At 33.7% G+C, this 21015-nt stretch overlaps 1 protein-coding gene across 3 annotated transcripts in view; it reads left to right on the forward strand.

The window, feature by feature from the left end:
• LOC110102039 (phosphatidylserine decarboxylase proenzyme 1, mitochondrial) overlaps nt 1-21015 on the forward strand; it is a 36574-nt gene extending 15559 nt beyond the window's left edge. For all 3 annotated transcript variants that reach the window (XM_020830195.2, XM_028694192.1, XM_028694191.1), the window contains 8 exons: nt 8103-8163; nt 10153-10262; nt 10362-10612; nt 14659-14765; nt 17794-17861; nt 19783-19860; nt 20369-20491; nt 20593-21015. In XM_020830195.2, coding sequence (XP_020685854.1) covers nt 8103-8163; nt 10153-10262; nt 10362-10612; nt 14659-14765; nt 17794-17861; nt 19783-19860; nt 20369-20491; nt 20593-20754 — 960 coding nt within the window. In that variant the 3' untranslated portion in view covers nt 20755-21015. The remainder of the gene's footprint in view (nt 1-8102; nt 8164-10152; nt 10263-10361; nt 10613-14658; nt 14766-17793; nt 17862-19782; nt 19861-20368; nt 20492-20592) is intronic.

A 21015-nucleotide genomic window follows, 5' to 3' on the forward strand; every position in this document is an offset into this window, starting at 1 on the left:
AGGTATTAGCCATTACTTCCATTTTTTGTATAATCATACGTTGTCAATCCGCTTGTTGATTTTTTGACTATCCATTTTTTAAATTTTTAAAGAGAAAGGAAGACTCGCCCGACAACCTAATTCTTTATTACCAAATTGATACAACCTAAATTCTTAAACCAAGTAGGAGAACACTAGGTATGCAAATAAATACTTCCTTTCAATAATATATAAACAAACACCAAATGACAGAAACTTGGCATGGAACTCAAGTGGGAAAATGGTTAGGAAGTCACAAAAAAAGTAACAAAAAAAAAAAATCAAAACTCATAAATTATATGACCCTCAGAACAACCATGAGTGGTTACCTCACATGCAAATCACAAAATAAGGAAAGGTGCTCAAAGGAAAGAACAAACCCGCTAACCACCACAGAAATTATGATCCAACACAAGTCCATGCTTTAGTAAATAACAATAGAACATGGCACAACACACCTTACAACTCACAATATTTAGAGAAGAAAGATACATGTGGAAGAGAAACCGTGGAGAAAAGAAGTAGAAAGAATACCGAGAGGAAGAATTGGGTTAGGGAGAAGATATCTCACAAGCTAAGAAGAATTGGGTTTATATTGTTTTCACTTACAAAAATTCTCTTTTAACTAGAGAAGAAAGATACACGTGGAAGGGGAACTGCGGAGAGAAGTAGAAAGAAGATCGAGAGGAAGAAATAAGGGATAGAGGAAGACTAGCTCACAAGCTTAAAAAACTCCTTAGGTTTACTTTTTTTTTTCTTTACAAATACTGCTTCACCACAATGAAATTCAACCACTTTATATAGGCGAAGGAGGGGGAAAGATCATTTATTTGATCACATAAATATGCCCCCAAAACAACCAATAAGAACCACCCAAATCAGCCCACAAGAAGAGAAGACAGAGCATCCTGCACAGGAATAAGCAAGGGAGAAACTGAGCAGCCAAGCCGGCAGGGAAAAAAAGTAGCCAACATGGAAACCAAGTGGACAATAGGGAAACCGGACAACCAACAGAGAAATCAAGTGGACATCAGAGAAACTGAACAACTAGCAGGGAAAAAACTCAAGCAACCATTAATATAAGGGAAGAAATGGGCCAAGCCTAATAAGGAAAAGAAACTGCCCACAAATAATCACCAAACTAGCCACTAAGGAGCAAGATCAATATAAGTGGAAAGATAATGGTGTGAACCAACCTGAGAGCACCGAACCCAGCATGATCATGGGTTGTTTTCCATCGTAGGGAATTAAAATTATAAAACAAAAGATAGTGTTCAATAAAAATTATAATACATAAAAAATGTAAATTCATGACTACATCATTCGACTACCTTGTCATCCATTTACCTTTGTATTTGTGGCGTTGTTGTATATCTTCCTTTTGCCACATTCAAATATTCGCTCATTCCCCATTCTCAATTCAAAATTGAGTGTGATGCTTGTGAGTTTGGCAAACCACATAATGTTTCATTTGATCCTTTTCAAGCTCTCTAGATTTTCGCATGGTTGGAGTCTATCAAGCACATTCTCATCTAAGTTGAGATCTACATTGTTTCTTTTATGACCTTAGACAAAAAAAGTCACTAATAGTTTAAAGAAAAAATATTTAGATTTTTCTTATCACTTAATTTTGTACAACAAACTTTCTTGACATTTTTTATACTCTCAAGAAATTTGATATGCTCAAGAAATTTGATATCTAATGCCTGAAGGTCATTTATTTGCTCTAGATCTCTAATTCTATAATCAATCTTATTTTTAATGCAACATAGGTCCAGTTGTTGAAGAGAGATTAGATTCTTAATCTCACGATATATATGACTAGGAAATATCATTTGATGCAGATAAGATAGGCTTTTCATGTCCATTGGTAAGAAATTATGTGAGGAGGAATATCCATCATATATTAAGAATTGTAAATAAGGAAAATTATATAGAAATTTAGTTGCAAAGTAAGAGAAACCCTCATTTTCAAATATCAAAGTTGTATCAAATATTTAATTTGCGTTAGCTGATATTGTCAAGTCATATGTAATGTGGGATTCGTGGCATTAGGAATCTAATCTCTCTTCAACAACTAGATTTATTTTATCTTAAAAAGTAAGACGGATTATAGAATTGAAGATCAAGAGCAAATGAATGACCTTTATTTATTACATCTTAAATTTCTTGATAGTATAAACATTGCATTGGAGGTTTGTAGTGCATAATTAAGTGATTAGAAGAATCCAACAGTATCTTCTTTAGATTGGAGTCATTTTTTTTCCACGTTTGCTAAAGAAAAAATGTAGATCCCAACTGTGACAGAAAGGTGTTTGACAGCCTCCAATCATATGAAAATCTAAAGAGCTTGGTAAAAAATCGAGGCTTGCAGTGACTTTCCTATTTTATTCATAACCCTTTACATTGATAATATTGTTGAATTTATGCAATCTTCTTTTCTTTTCTTTTGTTTTTTGAAATTGACATTGAATAACAATCTCCATGCCCGTATACATATTAACAAAATGGGGCTGCTAAGCATAATTACACCATCTTCTTGATGCTGCTCTCACCTTAATGTTTTACATGTTTATTTCTCACTAATTATTGCAGATTCTATTTTTATTGTATGCCAATCAATCAATCATGTGTCATTCATTGTTTTGAATGATGCTACTTCGTTCTTTATCTTTATCTTTGTAAATCTCTTTTTGTGACCGGCCATGTAGTTTTATCCATTCTGATGTAGGACTACAATGCTTACAATGAATTTATGAAGAGCTTGCACAACTTATTGATTATAGAAATAACAAATAGGCCTATTAGCAGATAAAACGAAGAATCAAAACGTAAGAGCGGTCACTGTCGTTTAGGCTAAGTTGCACATCAAGAGATTTGAACCATCAAAATAATGTAGGAAAATAACATCATGCAAATGTAGTAGTTTTCAACGAAAAATTCATAGTCTAACAATAAGATTAGGAAACAAATGAATGCGCTCAAATCCCTACGTTTACTAAGCTTGACAGAAGTAGGTAGATGCGACCTTCGAGATTACAATCAATAACACAAAGAAAAGATTAGGCTTAGAAAATACAAAAAAAATTAGTAATTAGAAAATCTTCGTCAAGGATCGGTTGCAATCCTCCACTCGATGATCTCCAATTGCTCTTCAATTGCTTCAATTAAGGTGTCCAATATGCGTTCTATGTAGTCTTCTACCGTATGGTCAATCCTCGGGTTGACGTCGAAGAAGGTTGAATGAAGAATGTGCACGAAGCCGTGTTCGTCGTAGGCAAGTCCGTAATCAGTCGGGATCGGCCATTCATGAATGCTAGATGATGATCTCCTCCAAGGGGTGATAGTAATCTTGAACTCTGTTGAAGAGAAAGAAGTTTCTTTTCAACTTGAAGTGGGATGACAAGGTGTGGCCGGGCAAGGGATGAGGGTTGGGATAGGAGTAGTTGGTTAAGCAGGGAAGAACAAGTTAAAAATCTGAAATAAATTTCAGATTTTTAATTGTGAGGGATTTAGGAATTAATTTGAATTTTAATTCCAATAGGAGAGGCTTTAATTTGGGAAAGAAATCAAGAGGTGGGGCATTGGGGGTTTCGGCCAAGTAAAAGAAGGGGGCAAGTGTCTATATGCAATGTATTTGGAATTAGAGATTTAATTAATCAATCCATCATAAGTTGATTGATTGATTTAAATTAAGACCCTTCCAAAATAGAATTAAGAGGAAACAGGAAAGATTTGAAATCTGGATTGGATTTATTTCAAATTCAAATACTTTCCAAAATCAAGTGAAGTTAAATAAGGAAGGGTGAGGGAATTTGGAAATAAATCCAATTGGATTTAATGAAGCGGTCCGGCGGCTTGATTGGGCTAGGAGGGATTTATGGGGGAGATTTGAATTGCTATTTTAAGACTTAGAAATTAGGAAAGTTGTAATTAAATCCTAATTGATTTGAGATTCAAATAGGATTTAATTTAGGAAACTTTCCTAAGATAGATTTAGTAATTTAGGAAAGATTTTAAATTTCAAATTGGAGGAATTTGAATTCAAAATATGCCCCAAATTAAATCAATCTAAATAGGCAATAATTCAAAGAGGAGGGAAACTAGGGGGGGGGGTGGTATGGTTGCTGGCGGTTGGGTGGTGTTGGGGTGAAACCGATGGGAGTGGGGGGGGGGGATTAGGGGGGGGGGGGGGGGGATTAGGTGGCCGACGGCTTAGGGTTTTGGGGAGGACCGTAGGCCGGCGGCTAGGTGACGAAGAAGAGGGAAAATTAGATAAAGAAAAAGAAGAACCACGAACCCGACTATCTTCAAGGTTGGTGGGTGATCCAATTTTTCTTTCCTAGGGATTCCTCTCCCAAGCACTCTCAAGTCTCACAAAGAACTCAAGCAAAGAAAATTTATCATTCAGTAATTCCTTAATTCTCAAAGAAAAACATAGGGGCTATAAATAGCCTCGTACATAAGACTCAAAATAGAAAAGACGACAATGCCCTCAGGGCTTACATACGACATCTCTTAATAAAAGGGTACAACGGGAAACAAATACAACAACATCATAAATAAAAATACTTAACATAAATAAAAAATTAAAATACATAATATAAATAAAAAATACCATGACTCAATCGTGGCCGTAGATAGGCGGCCACACCTTTGATAAACCTTCTATGATCTGATGTCCCTATCACATTCCCTTCACCCAGATTGTGACAAATTATCCCTTCATGTCATTTAGCACATCTTTCTCCATTGTTCTTGTAATAAAAAAGATTATGTGTGACAATCCTTCAATTGGAAATAGATATTTCTCTGTTGAAATTAATTTTTATGAGTCATCTTATTTACTTCACTTTTGCTCATCTCCTACAAACTATCTTTAGCCCTGATACTTAGTCCTCCCTCCTTGTAGGTTTGTATTCATAAGGCCTTCACTGCTCCTTTTGTAGCGACTCTTCTTACTCATCTATTATAGCTGAGTTTATAACTATAACAGAGCTTTCAAATCTCCAATTTCCCATTGCTCTTTTCAAAGGTAAATGCCAATGGACTAAGTCACTAATCATCCATTACAGTTCTTGATTTCATTTGATCATCTCTCTTCTTCTTCTTTTTTTCAGTTTTCCCTGTTTTCTATTATTTTTGTTCCCATGACTTGCTAGCAGGTCCTGCTGAACCGTAATTAGAGAGAACTTATGGATAATGAATTGGGTGCTCTTCTGGGTCTTATGTGGGAATTGGTTCCACTTCTTTTTAAACCTATTTCTTCTTGATGGGTCATCACTATTTAGTTCTATCTTCATGGTTCTATTGATCTGATGATGAAAGGATGTTGTTAGATCCATTGTAATGACTACTTTGAGACTTTTTCACCAATTTCCTGACTTAACTTTGAATTGCCTTCTCTCTATTAACATTAAACAAGGGTGAATTATCATACAAATGGGTGTTAGTAATGATTCCTCAAGAGATCTTATTGAATAGTTTATATGGAGCAACCTCCTAGGTATGTTACTTACCTGAGAACAAAATATGCAAGCTTTATAAAGCTACATATAGGTTGAAGCAAAGTATTTGTAAAAAAAAAAAAGCTCTGTTGGCATCGAGTTTGCATATAACAAGGAATGTATTTCTCTTTCAAAGAAAATATGCTACAAATCTTCTGGAAGAAATTGAACTTTGGTGCAAACTTGGTGAGTTTCCAATGGAAACTCTACAATCATTCGAGTATGATGAATGCTATGACGTCCCTTCTCATTATTGCGTCTTGTTGGCAAACTTATCTATCACTATCACTCAATAGGATATATCCGTTAATGCTGGTGTGGTCATTTAGCATCTGTAAAATCCAAATAATATACACTGAGAAGTTACCCTATCGATTTTAAGATATCATGAAATCTCCATGAAAAGGTCTAGTCTATCATAAATATAATCGTTTGAGTATTAAATCATTTTTCAATGCAGGCTATTTCGATCTATTAGGGATCATTAATCTACTTGTAGATATTGTTTTTTGTAGTTAGAAATCATGTTTCTTGGAAAAGTTAGAAGTAGATGGTTGTAGCTTGGTCCAGTGATGAAACTGGTTGCAAAACTATGACACATTTTAATTGCTAAATGAGGATCAACAGTCTAGTAGAAAAATCTGGTTTTCCTATGAAACAGACCATGATTCTTAACGGTGATAATTGGACAGCTATCTATATTTCAAGCAATCATATAATTCAATAATTCATAATAAAATTAAACACATGGAAGTTGTTAACTTTATGAATATTATATAAGATCATCATTGTTAACAACAATTGACTAATCTCTCTGCCAAAGCTTTGAACTCTATTTACTTTATTTTGGTAACGAGCTAGAAATTATTGATATTTGCGCCCTTGCTTGTGGTGATTATTGTCATAGGAAAATTATTAGATTGGAAAATGCTAATCTGGATAGTAGTAGAATTAGGGAGATATGTTTTTCTTATGTTTTCCTATCCTCCTAATTGATAATATTTTCATACTGACTTTGTTTTGAATTCTTCATGTATGCCTATTTATGCACACCTGATTTCAGTCAATAAACACAAAAGAATTTGTTTATGACATGGTTCAAAAAATCAATAATGCGATGAGAATTTTTTTCCTTGCAATAAGTAGTAGACGTGTCAAAGATATATTCAGTTAGATATGATCATAAGATTTATAATCTTTTAGCTTTCTTGCGATATCCCTGTGATTGTTGAAGCAAATGATTAGCTATATAAATTTCACTTGTTTAGAAGAGAAGGGAGTCCAAGCAAGTATGATCGATGTGAATAGTCGACAATATTTTGAAAAACAAAAATGAATAAACATAAGGGAAGCAAATACGTCTCATCAAATACATTGAACAGTACATGCGTCGCTGCACTCAAAGAACAACAGGCTTTACTTATCTTAGTTTTGTCCTAGTTAATTTATTCCATCCACATATATCTCAGAAAATCCATTTTTTATTTTATTTTTTTAATAATTGGACAGTTCATTTGGTTTATTTCATGTACTATCTTTGTGCATCCAGAAGTTTTTTCCAGTTATCCAATACATATCTGATCCTGTTGTGGCTCCATTGGAGAAGTATAAATGATTCTTTTGTGGCGGTGAGATCACCATATAACTTGTTTGTCCTATCAATCCGTGGCAGATACCGTTCAATGTAGAGCTTCTGTCTTGTTGAGAGTTGTTTCTATAAAACATTGGAGCTGAGAAATTTTGCTGGCTGTGATAATTAAGTCCCTTAGAACATCGTAGTCAGTTAGTCTACGTAAATGATACCTGCCTAGTCCATTGGTTTCTGTAACTAAACCTTTTTATTGATCTGCCGAAAACTGGCCTCAATTTTTCTTTGATAGCTCAGTTCATGGTCCCCGTTTGCGTAAAGCATGATTTCTTATTCATCCTATTTCCAGTTAATTGGGAAACATTCAGTTATTGCAACAACTCGCACGTTTTGTCTTCCCAGGAAATAATAATATATCTTCAGTTGAAATGAATAGTTGTGAGAAAGTTAGCAATGATGATGGTGACGAAATAAAAATTTATCCATAATGATTATCGAAGTGGCAACAAAAATGATGCGCATGTTTCATCTGAATTTGTATTTGAAAATTTTAAATGTCTATATTTGAATATCATAAATAATGCAAGTAATGTGTGCGACTCATTGATCAATAATGGCTATATTAAGCTCAACAAAATTTGGTGTACTTTTAATAAGAAAATTGGGATAAAAAAGTGATTTTGCGTGCTTAATAATGGTTTTCTGTTAATCAAATTGGCATCCTTACAAGAATTGGTATGTGCCGTTTTCACAGGTTTCTAGTGCCTTCACCTTCAAAATTTAATTGGTTATTTTATGTTTATGGTGCATATTATATATTCTATTACTTGTTTTATATTTATTGCTCACTGGCTAAGCTATTTATTTGTTTTCTGGTTTAATAATTAATTTAGTTCTAGCATATATACTGTGGCCAGAGTGTTTGCTTTTATCCTCTGCTGAGTTGAAGTATCCTTTTTTGGATTTTCTTATGATGGGGTTAATTTCAGGACATTCCTATATGGCTACGACCTTCCATCTATAAGGCTTGGGCGAGGGCATTTCATGCAGGTTTTTTTCTTCCATATCCTAATTGCATAGATTTTGTTTAATTTTAATTTGAAAGTTCCTCATAAACTTGCTATGATACAATTTTGTATGGACTTATATTTTTGCGGAAATTTTTATTAAACTTTCCTATTGATCAAGTAGAACATGTTTTTCTATGGTTAAATATCGCATTTCAACATTAATATCTTATGAAATACAACAATGGACATATTTTGCTATGTTCTCGTTGTCTAGCTTTTGGTTTATTAATTTTGTTTAAGAAAACATTCTAGTTCATCTTTAAATATTAATGAATATTTAATAATTGAAATTTACGTAGATCTGCAAAATCAGCGTTGTAACTACAAAGAATGTTAATTTTTAAAACGGCTGACAATTAAAATTGCTGAACTTAACATCTTTTTTGTCATCAGCTGCAACAGCGTGATTGTTATCAGCCTTATTTGGTTTTGGCTCTATGAATTCTGCTTCATCCTATAAGTGTTACATGCTGGGTTAATTTTAATTTAAGGGGCGGATTGGTTGCAGGTATTAGCAGCATAAAATTTATTTTTCCTTGCATTTTTTTGGAGTAAACTAAAATGAAATGATCTGCATGGAGATTTGTTTGGAAACCCCTAGAATGCACATTTTTATGAAATTTGGATTTTGCTGAAATTGGTAAATTCTAAATGCAAGTAAAACTCAGTAACCTCATCTTCTTTTACCCCGATCTCCTTCTGTTGCCTCCTCAACCACTAGCCGTTGGCCGTAGCCTGTCACTCCTTGCTAACCATTCTTCACTTTCCACCATTGATTTCCATTATTGAGATATTGCCCTCTCGAACGCCGGTGCCGCCCATTGTCGCCAACAGCTATCCGCCATACGTGGTTGCCACCTTAGTTGCTTAATTTTGTTTTTATTTCCTTTAATGTGTATCATAAAAAAAAAAAAAAAACAGATCCCCCCAAATAACTCAATACTTTTAAATTACTCTGCAGTCTGCATTTTGAAAATAAATATATTTTACAAACATCAAACCAAATAGCCCTTAAATATTTTCTTTTCACATCTTCTGGCTATGCTATTTTTAGATGTATCCCTTTTCCTTCATATTCTTCCGTAGTTGTTCTTTTTACCCTTATTATTGCCGCATTTTTCATTCTTTGTCGTGCAACAAAATGATTCAAAGTTTTGTTTCCATAACATTTCCATCAACAGAAATTATCCTTGCAGCCTATCTAATCTTGCGCTCTCTATTATAGCTACTCTATTACCTTATGCTCATCTTAACATTCTCTTGTCTCCTACAGTCAATTAGGTTTAGTTGTTTCTTCATTTCTGAATGCTCAGGCTAATGCTAGTAATGGTATTGCTAATTTAAACGCTCTACTCTTAATTGTTTTATTTTATGTTGTTTTATTTTCTTTTTAACCTTTTTTTTTTTTAATTTTCTTTAACATATTTTATTTTCAATATTCTTGATTTGATTTTTAGTTTTCTTTAAAATGCTTATTTTTTGTTTTCTTTTTTAAAATTCTTTTTTATTTATTTTTAATTGATTTTTTTATTTTCTTTTGGGGCTTATGTTCTTTATTTTTTTCAACTGTTTGTTGATAGGTTAGGGCATATTTAGGAATTATCTTTAATTCTATGAGATTGTTTTTTGGTTTGAGGCGTAGGCCTTGAGACTTGTACCTTGTCTTGATATGACAAAGTACCTTCAGTTCTTTAGTTGACCTTTTAAATCTTAATTAATAGGAAAGCAAATACTTTAGATGATAAGGATAGATTAATAATTTAATCCAGTTTAGTTTCTAACAAACAAAGCTTTTTATATGAAGAATTTTTCTGATTTGTTCTTCTTATGCTTTATGAGTGAGAGGTAAATTCTCATGTTATGTTGTGTATTTCTTCTGAATAATCCAATAGCTTTTTATTGCTTATTCTTTATTAAATTTTCATATTGCTTCTTGTTAACTGAGTTTTCGTCACCTGCTTGGTTGTAGATTTGGAGGAAGCTGCCTTACCACTTGAAGAATACGCTACTCTGCAGGACTTTTTCATTCGCAGTCTTAAAAGTGGTTCACGCCCAATTGATCTAGATTCTAACTGTCTGGTAACTGGTAACTAGCTGCATTTCAATATTTTGTATTTTATGCTGAGTATAATATTTCTGTGACTTTTTCTTACTAGAAGTATTATATTGTGAAAATAGGTTAGTCCTGTGGATGGCACAGTCTTGAGATTTGGAGAGCTTAGAGGACCAGGGGCATTGATTGAGCAAGTCAAAGGCTTTTCTTATTCAGCTTATTCTCTTCTTGGTGCAACCACTTCTCTTCATGAAATAGTTGATACGGACGCACCAGAAGAACATTCAGAACACAGTTTCACTGAAGAACGGCACAAAACATCATGGTTGCGGATATCGTTGGCGTCACCAAAAATTCGAAATCCAATTTCAGCAAGGTGCTTTATTTCATATTTTTATCTTGGATAAGATCATTTTTCTTCTCCTTGACTTGCCAACTTACCTACCTTTTCAATTAGAAGATCTCTTGCTAATTAACATTAATAAAGAAAATTATTTTTTACACAATTGAATTATACACTTTTTTCCTCGACTGGGAGATTGGGGAATGTAATATGCTCTGGGATGCAATGTTTCATGTTTAGAACTTTTATTTTATTATAATAGCTCTAAGAGTTGATTTAGTGTGCTCTTGCAAATGTAATTTAATATCACATTTTGGTAGAAAGTGTTGGTGGACACTTTGAACATTTAAAATTAATGGGCGCACAACTAAACATAATATCTCTTGTTGCTACTTTATTGGATGAATGATAACAAAGAGAAAGTACCATTTTGAATTCGTGGTTCACAACAATCACCAGCACAGAATTTAAATTTAAAAAAATGTGGCAACATTGGTTATGGCAGAATTCATGATTCATTTATTGACATACCTTATTGGTTAAAAGCTCTGTGACTTGATCGCATAATGACCATAAAATAGGACTTATCGCCACCTTGATTAGACATCAGACTTTCACTCAAATATTTCTATCAAGAATGTATCCAGTTTTTTATATTAAGTAGTTTCATCTTTGAACTTGGATGCAGGATTATATAGCCAGTCTATGTTTTTTTTTGAATAAAAAAATGCAAGAAAAGATCAAAAATTAAAAAGCTTTATTATAAAAATTGATTTATGTATAGAAGTTAAAAACAATTGGGAAAGATATAAAAAAACCTGTAAGGAGTTCAAGAAAGTAAGATGCAAAGCAAAGAATTTGGCTTTTAATTATTTATATAATATATTATATATTAAGAAAGATGAAAGATATAAGTATAAGTTGGTTAAAAAAATAGATAAGAGAATGATTTAGTTCAAATAAATAGCATTAAGGATGAAGATAAAAACAGTTTTTATTAGAAGAGAATATTTAACAAAGGTGGATGAGATATTTTGATAAGCTTTTCAATGAAGATTGTGAGAATACAATTGACTTTTATGACCTTAGCATCCTAAATAAAAATAGTGATTTCTGTTTTTATCGACGTATTAGTAAAACTGAAGTTAGAGAGGCTTTATCGAAAATGAAGTGTGGAAAAGTTGTTGGACTTGATGATATTTTAATAGAGTTGTGGAAATATTTAGAAGATGAAGAAATTTCTCGACTTATGAAACTTATTGGTACTATTTTGAAGACAAAAAAGATGCCAGATGTGTGAATAAGGAGTGTGTTGATTCCTAATTTAAAGAATAAATGTGATGCACAAGAGTGTGCGAATTAAAGGAATTAAGTTAATGTGTCATACTTTAAAATTATGGGAGTGAATTATTGAGCATAGGTTACGACATGATGCTAATGTTTTTTTCAAAACCAATTTGGGTTTGTTAGAATTCATAGAATTTGAGAAAGGTAAAAATATCTTCTACTTATTATACAAAATTATTCCTATTTATAGATCTATACAAGATGTCTTGATAAAGAAATAAATAACGTCTAATTGATACATAATTGCCTCAATATAATCCTTCCTAATTCAGCTACCCAAATATAGAAGGATATTGGCGTGATCCAAGTGAGCCTCTCACGGATTCTCATCCTGACCGTGGGATCAAATGCCAAGGGATGACTGAGATTTTGAGACTCCCCCTCAAGCTGGAGACCAGCTTGCAATTACTCGCTCAGAGGTAGAGCTGCATTGGTTATGGATAGGATATCAACCACCAGAGAAAGCCGGCAATGAAGGCCGATGATGGAAAACTATCGTCAAAATTCCGACAATTAAGGTCGGTTGTGGGAACCTGTATTTCTCATAATTCCAGCAATAAAGGTCGGTAGTGGGAACCTTTATTTCTCATAATTCCAGCAATGAAGGCCGGTAGTGGGAACCCGTATTTCTCAGAATTCCAGCAATGAAGGCGGTGGTGGGAACTTTGTATTCCTTTGAAATTCAGCAATGAAGTCTTCTTGGAGAAAATTTCCCTTGTCGACAATAAAGGTCGCCGATAAAGATTCTATCTTTTTTTCACTAAAAAAGATTTTTTTTTTCTATCCGACAATGAAGGTCGGTTTTTTTTTTTGGAAAAAGTACCTTCCCGATTAAATAAACAAATAGGGCCGCCGACTTTTTAAAAGAGTCGGACCGGGTAGCTTAAGGTGCGCACGCAGGGACTTAAGCGGGAGCAGCTCGAGCTTGCGGCTTTGCTCCTTCGACGACTTCCCTTCGTCGACTTCGCTACTTCGTCGGCTTCGCTCCTTCATCGACTTCCCTTTCGGTCGGATCGGGAGCAGCTCGAGCTTTCGTCGACTTCCCTTTTGCTACTTCGATCGTGCCTGGCGAAATCGGAGCCTCCGTATGCGGAAGTAACTGGCGGAACCGAGGCTTCCGTCTGTGGCGGCTCCTTGCAAGATCGAGGGCTTCGGTTGCGGAATTGGGTCGGCAGCCTTTCTTCTGCGGCGACGTCTTGTAGCGTCATAAGGTTGGATTGTTCGGCGATGAGGGCCGGTGGATTGGTTCTGATACCATGTTAGAATTCATAGAATTTGAGAAAGGTAAAAATACCTTCTACTTATTATACAAAATTTTTCCTATTTATAGATCTATACAAGATATCTTAATAAAGAAATAAATAACGTCTAATTGATACATAATTGCCTCAATATAATCCTTCCTAATTCAGCTACCCAAATATAGAAGGATATTGGCGTGATCCAAGTGAGCCTCCCACGGATTCTCATCCTGACCGTGGGATCAAATGCCAAGGGATGACTGAGATTTTGACAGGATTCATGTCGGGTAGGTCTACTATGGAATCTATACATTTATTAAGAGATTTGATGAGAAATATAGAGATAATAAGGAGGATCTACAAATGATATTTATTGATTTAGAGAAAGCATATGATAAAGTTCCCAAAGAAGTGCTCTGGAGAGTTCTAGAAAAGAAAAGGGGTTAATAATGCTTATATTCAAGTCATTAAAGATATGTATGCATGAGCCATTACTTTTGTTCAAACACAAGGTGGTTCGACTAAGTATTTTCTTATTTTAGTTGGTTTACATCAAGGATCAGCTTTAAGCCCATATCTTTTTTGCTTTAGTCATGGATATTCTTACTAGATATTTGCAAGATGATGTACCCTGTTGTATGCTTGTTGCTAATGATATTCTTCTTGTTGATAAGACTAGAGAGGGAGTTGAAGGTAAACTTGAATTATTGAGGTCAACCTTAGAGTCTAAAGGTTTTCGTTTGAGTAGATCTAAAACTGAATATATTGAAGGTAATTTTAGTAATAATAGATTTAGTGGGGGGATTGTGACTTTGGTTGATCAAGTCATTAATAAGAGTACACATTTTAGATATCTCGGGTCCATTGTTCAAAGAGTTGGTGAAATAGATGTGGATATTGTTAATATAATTTAAGTTGGATGGTTGAAGTGGAGGAATGCATCGAGCCTGTTGTGTGATAGAAAAGTATCCCACAAACTTAAGTGAAAATTCTATGAGTAGTGGTGAGACTTGTAATGCTTTATGACACAAAATGTTGGCCATTAAAAGTGAAGCAAAAAATTAAGTGTTGCGGAGATGAGGATATTCAGATGGATGTGTAGCTTCATTGTTATGGAAATAATGAGAAACGAGTATATTTGTGAAAAAGTTGGGGTAGCTCTAGTGGAAGATAAGATTAGGGAGAGTTGCCTTAGATGATTTGGTCACATAAAAAAAATGTCAGTCTTCGGATGACCTAGTTAGGAGAATAGACGTATTAGATTTGGCCTATAATAAAAAAGGTAGAGGTAGACTTATAATACTTGGGTAGAAAGTATTAGAAATGACATTTTTTAGATTTAAATGTAATTTTGACTCTTAACAGGACACAATGGCAAAAAGGGATTCATATAGCTGACCCCACATATTGGGATAAAGGCTTGATGTTGTTGTTGTACCAAATTATTTCTGCTTAATACTATTACATTGCTTACCATAAAGTTATTTGCAGCCCCAGGAAAGGTGTTTTTTACTGTGTTTTATATTTACATCCTGGTGACTATCATCGAGTGCACTCTCCTGTTGATTGGCAAGTGCTTCTTCGTCGTCATTTCTCTGGTATTCTCTCTTTCTACCTTTTTTCTGTGATAATATCTTTCTCATTTGGATGTGATGATGATTTTTGTACTACTATTTTGAGCCGTCCAGATTCAGCAAATAGGCTACTAGCTTTTATCGTAGTTCCAGCTCCATATGGGAATGGTAGCTACAAAAAGAAAAAAAATAAAGGAAATACAAAGAATGGAAATAAATGAATGCCGAGTATGCTCCTTTGAATTTAGTTTTGGCATTATGAAACCTGTAAAGCCAAGGGTGCACCATGTATTGTAGTTTTGATGTGGTACTTGTTTTAAATAATATGAAAAATATATATTCATCTTGCAGTTAAGCTATAATATTAAGTTAGGTGTGTTAAGCTTTAATATTAAGTTAGGTGTGTGGATGTTACAAGTATAGATGGCCATATGATATTTATTTGATCGTGTGTTTTGGTCTCTAATTGTGTTCTTATTTCAATGGTAAATATTCTGTGGTGATGATGATGATGTTGATAAATGCATTCTTTTAAAATCGCAACTTTCTCATATCCATTAGAGAATTGGTTTCCTTTGCATTTCTTCTTTATTTATGAATTTTTAGCTTGTGGGCTAGGCAGGGGTTTAGGGAGCCTTTATTATGATCTGGAGGTTCTGGACAAATAGATTTTCTCTATAAATGCAGGGATAGGTTTCCTTGCATGGCATTTCAACTCCTTGCCAGACCTCATATGGGCGTGGACTTCTTGCATTTATGTTTTGTTGACAATTGTAAATATTCATGCATCAGATCTATGAGCAAAAAAGATGAACAATTTCTTCGCTGGCAGATTTTGGCTCTACATTGGAAAAATGAACCTTCCAAATAGTTTCTAAAGAGGGTGTGCTGTGCTGAAATTTCGGCCGTTTCCATTTTTTATACTATTTAATCATTTTGAAATTGTTTTTAATCTTTATACTCAAGGGGCCAGGAAACAAATATTTGGTCATTGTTATTCTTTGCATTATTAGATTTCATTTTTTTTCCTTTCAAAAGAGGGGTTGTCCGAATCTTCTCTCGTCACTCTCAACTTTAGGTTGTCAAATTCTCGCTCCTTTTAGGAGAAGGATTGCCCGATCATCTCTAGTCGCCATTGGCTCCAAGTCATCTAGTTCTCTCCTAGCAGAAAGATAAAAATGTTAAGGATTGTCCAAGTCTCATCATCGCTTGTCAACCTAAAAGGACATCAAAAGAATTAATTTATTTCTTTGGCAACATCAATATCATCATATGCTCCACTTTACGTAGCTTCCTGGAGGGTGCACCAATGAGTGACCTTTAGAGGGCTCCTAGCGTTGCATGGGAACCTCATTAAAAATCTCCAAGACTGGCTTTTAAAGACGACCGTGAGGAGGGCATGTGAACATATATAATTTGTCTTATTCAAAAACCTGGAAGGGCTCTTTATCACATGAACCTTGGAGGGCCTAAGAGCAGGAATATGAAGACTATACATGAACTACTCAACTATTTTATACTCTTCAAGGAAAACTTAACATTTATCAAAGTTTTCCCGTGAAAGATTGAATTTTATTTTTCCCTTTCTAGGGCCAACAATGACTCCTGCTAGCATGAGATTCTATCTCTGATTCGTCGGGAAGATTGTATACCACTCCTAAAGCCACGTGGTATATTTAACAAGATTAAATAAAATATTTAACCATCACATCAATAGCCTATTGTAGTTATTTGGGTTAGGCTTTATCAGTTAAAATCAAAATTAGTTTTATGTGAGGAGTCAAATTTATTATGCACAATTTTGTTTTCACAATTTATGGTTTTGCTATATTTGATTTGCTTTCTAATTTTTAATTCTTTGATAATAATTCCAACTGGTGCGTTTTTTGTGCTTCTTAAGCTTTGTTTTGTACATGCTTTGGACCTTCTTGGCCTATTTTTTACTACCATCGTTATCGTCATCAATTTGGTGCCAACTTTTTGGAACCAAGTTTAAAATATGTAGTTCATTTTCAATAAGAGCCACTCGTACTATTTCAAATATACTCATTTTTCATCTTATCCATCATAATTTTATCACACGTCCTTCTTAACATTCTTACTTTTACCACACTTTTGACTTATTTTCAATGAGTTCTATTTTACTCAATATTTTGATCAATATAGTATAATTGTATTCGCAGTTTATAAAATCTTCCATTATTTATTTATGATATTTTGTCTTGTAGTTTTTCTGAGGATTTTTTTGAAGTCATATAACTTTGACTCTAGTTGTTCTCAACTATAACTTTGTTCAAGACATGTAAACATGCCACTTTCTTTAAACCAATATTTAATAAATAATAATTATTAATTTCACATCCACTTCAATTACTTATCATATGTTTAGTATTTGTTATGTAAATCTAGAAAGTTTTATCTATTTTTAAACTTTTTATTTTAGAAAACATCTTAACTTGTTAGTTTACTACCACTAGGTGTTATGATCCACATTTTTGATCTTTTAATGTATCCTTTACACACGCCTCTTTTCTTTATCCATCCGATCAATTCTCATACATATTTTTAGTATTTAAATGTATCTTTTACACACATATGTTCTCTATGCCAGTCGATCAATACTCATGCTACTATTTAATGATGTTAGGGATTATATCATGACCTTTTTGTTGGTATTTATAATTTTCATTTGTTGTCCTAGTAGAAAATCACCACCATTAATGATCTTCCTGGTACAAAACCGAATTAAAATTTTTCAAAATATGTCATCTTCCTGGTATCGTAGCTAACCAACTTGAAACACTGTTGCTTGAGCGAGGCTTATGATTAGTCTCGAGTTTAACGTTTTGGTATTGTATGATCCAATTTTTATTTATGTGTATTAGTTTACATGTTTCAAGTTTTTACATTCTTTTTATGCTCTGCTTTGAAAATTTGATAATGGCAATGACCAAGCAAAATATTCATCTTTGTTTATAAAGACAATTTATGTGTATATTGCAGTTTAATTTCACAATTGATTGCCATTGTTGACGTTCTGATGCATTTACAGGTCGTCTGTTCCCTTTGAATCAACGGGCAACACGAACAATTAGAAACCTTCACATTGAAAATGAGAGGGTAACCTAACCCTTCTTTTCAACCTGTATGATTCTTATTAAGATTAGCTATTGGAAGTTCTGTTAGTTTTTCTTGATGCAGAGTCATTCACGGGAAAAATTATTCTGTGTGGAAACCTGACGGCGAGAACCGTCCGGATTTGCTACCCTTTAGCTACCATTTTGCTGCGTTTTTGTAAATACTTAGCGAAAGGGCAGCAAATATGCATTCATAATTGCGCTTTTGCTGCCCTTTTGCTGAGTATTTGCAAAAGCGGAGCAATAGGACAGCTAAAGCACATCAAATCTGGACGATTCTTGCTGTCCGATCTCCGCATAGAATAATTTCTCCATTCACGTACAATGAACAAGGGGACGGAGGGGGGATTCTCACACATCTTTCACCTGCCATCATAATTTTTGAATGAATAAGAGAGTATTCATTTACGAGGATAAAATCATTTATCCTTACACATCTTACATCATCCAACAACAACAACAACATCAAGCCTTTTCCTCGAAAAACGTTTTACTTTATTTTTTATTTTATGCCCCTTTATCTTAAAGTCCAAAACTACTAATCGATGTTGGGTACATAAACTTTCACTCGGAATAACTTTACAATCTTTACATCATCCATCATAATTTTTTAATAAGATTAAAATAGCAAATATATATCTTAAAAAAGTAATTGCCAAAAATTTAAAGCTAGAACAAATATAAAATAGATCCTATAAACTTTGGAAAGCTATATAATATAAAATTGTATAGTTTTTAAATAAAGTTAATATCATTATTTGATACCGCATTCATGTGTGATAACAAATCCAAATTAACTGCAAATCTTTATTTATAAAATAGAATTAAACAAACTTGTAAGATGACATTGGTTAAACACATTAAAAAAACGAGGAAGCATATTTGGATAGAAGCATACTTTTACAATACGCAGAGACATCGCTTTCTTTAGCTCAAGGTAGAATATTCTTATTTATAGTAGATTTTTGATTTGATACTTAAATTATATTATTTTAATTTACAACATAAGGACTTTAATTTACAAAAAGTAAGATATATAAAGTAATTTACTTTTGAAAACAACATTTTTATGTCAAAGGAATTTTTCTTAACTTTTCCCGGTCAGAGGTGTCTATATTAGTTAGTGGGAATGTGGGATCCACTCGTCTTTGGTTATCTTGTGACTGTTGTCAATTTGTTGGGTGGTTTGATTTTAAAAATTTGTTGCACTTTCACCCATCGTTTTGCCAGTTTCTCATTGTCAACTGATTCATTTTATATGTTTTGAGGAATTTGATCTTCGTGTATTAGGGGTGGCGCAAACATTAATAATTATTTGAAATTTGCTTCTGATATTCTTGGAATTGTTTCTATTTGATTTGTTTCACATCCAGTAAAAATTGATTCTCGCTTCTTGAAAATTGGGTCAATTTAAGGATTCTTATTCGCTTCCTTCTATAATTATCTTCCAAATAATTCTTCTGCTCCCACGTAAATTTTCATTTCAATGTTTTCTTGATCCTTTTGTCCAAAGTTGATGCGGATATATAAGGCCTGCTGTTTCTGCTTGTTTCACGTAATTTGCGAAATAAGAAAATTCCATTTTAAATGTGATTTTATTTGGAAAGGTTTAACGTTGCACGCATTTTCTTATTGTTTCTTATTATTTTTTTTGCTTGCATTTTCTAGCGCGTTAAGAAATTGTGGAAGAAGGTTTCTCATTGATGTGTCAGATAAGTTGTCATAATAAAGTAGAAAAATTTCTTAGTCAGCCAGTTATAGATGCACAGCCCATCTTCTTGCTGTTTTAACTTTATTAGCTTTTGTGAATCAAGTTTTTTTTTTCAAAGTAATTTGTTGGTTGCAAATTAAACTTTTATTTGAAATATGTGGAATTGCTTATGAATAGTTTTTTTTTTTTTCAGGTGATTCTTGAGGGTCGGTGGAGGGAAGGATTTATGGCAATGGTAGCAATTGGTGCCACCAATATTGGTTCTATCAAAGTCTCTTCTTCTCCTTTTCCTTTAGCATGACTTTATACAGTAAATGCGATCCATTAATTGAAATTTTATCTGAATATCCGCTCAGTGAATGCTTAGCTGATTGCTGGTTTTCCTGGTAGCTCCATCATCCATTCCTTCTTTGAACGTCATAAATGCATGTCTGAAGAAACTAAACCAGAAAACTATATATATCTTTCCAAATTAATTTACCTGCTTATATGTTTCCATGCTCGTTGTTTTATGAATGGATACTTGGAGTTGAGGTAAAATGCGTAGCTTAGAACAATTGATCTGAAGCTTCACTTCTAGGGTTTCTCCCTCCCTCCCAAGGCGTTCATTCCTACGTTTTCTATCCGCTTCTGGTCATTTCTAGTTTATTTCTAATGCCTACTTGTACGATTGGAAGATGATCCTGCATGAGCTTTATCACTATTTTTACGTTCGTTTTTTATTTCCAATCTGATTTGTGGTTCTTCCTATATTGATTCGCAAGATTCCTAATTCACAGCTTTACATAGAGCCAGAACTGAAGACTAACAGGCCCAAGCGACAATTACTGCATACAGAACCCCCGGATGAGAAGATATATGAACCTGTGGGAACTGGATTGACGATTAAGAAGGGTGAAGAGGTTAATAATTTATCTTATTATTATTATTTCATGTCAGCTTGCAATTGCCTCGCTTTATGTGAACCATTGGTGTTTTAATTTTCCATTAATTTGCCTCTCAGGTTGCTGCATTTAACATGGGTTCAACTGTAGTTCTTGTGTTTCAAGCACCCATATCAGGATCCTCAGGACAATATGCTACTCCTTCAGATTTCAAGTTCTGTATTCGAAATGGTGATAGGGTCAAAGCTGGAGAAGCCATTGGTAGCTGGAGTGGATCTTAAGCGCTTTGCCTGCCACAGGAAATCAGCCTCGGATTTATTTCAGTCTTTGATTGTGGTAATTTTTATTTTATGAAATCAGAGTCACTTGAGTCTTATGAGACACATGTAATTATGTGCACATTATTTCTATTTTCTCCACGGATTTCTCTAAACAATATATCTAAAATATAGTGTATTTTCTTGCATCCATGCTGTTGTATAACTTCTTTTGAAATGAAACTTTGGAAGATTAATCATACGTGAAAAAAGGATTGTTAGTTA

Source organism: Dendrobium catenatum, unplaced genomic scaffold (genome assembly GCF_001605985.2).
Source record: "Dendrobium catenatum unplaced genomic scaffold, ASM160598v2 fragScaff_scaffold_414, whole genome shotgun sequence".
NCBI lineage: Eukaryota > Viridiplantae > Streptophyta > Magnoliopsida > Asparagales > Orchidaceae > Dendrobium > Dendrobium catenatum.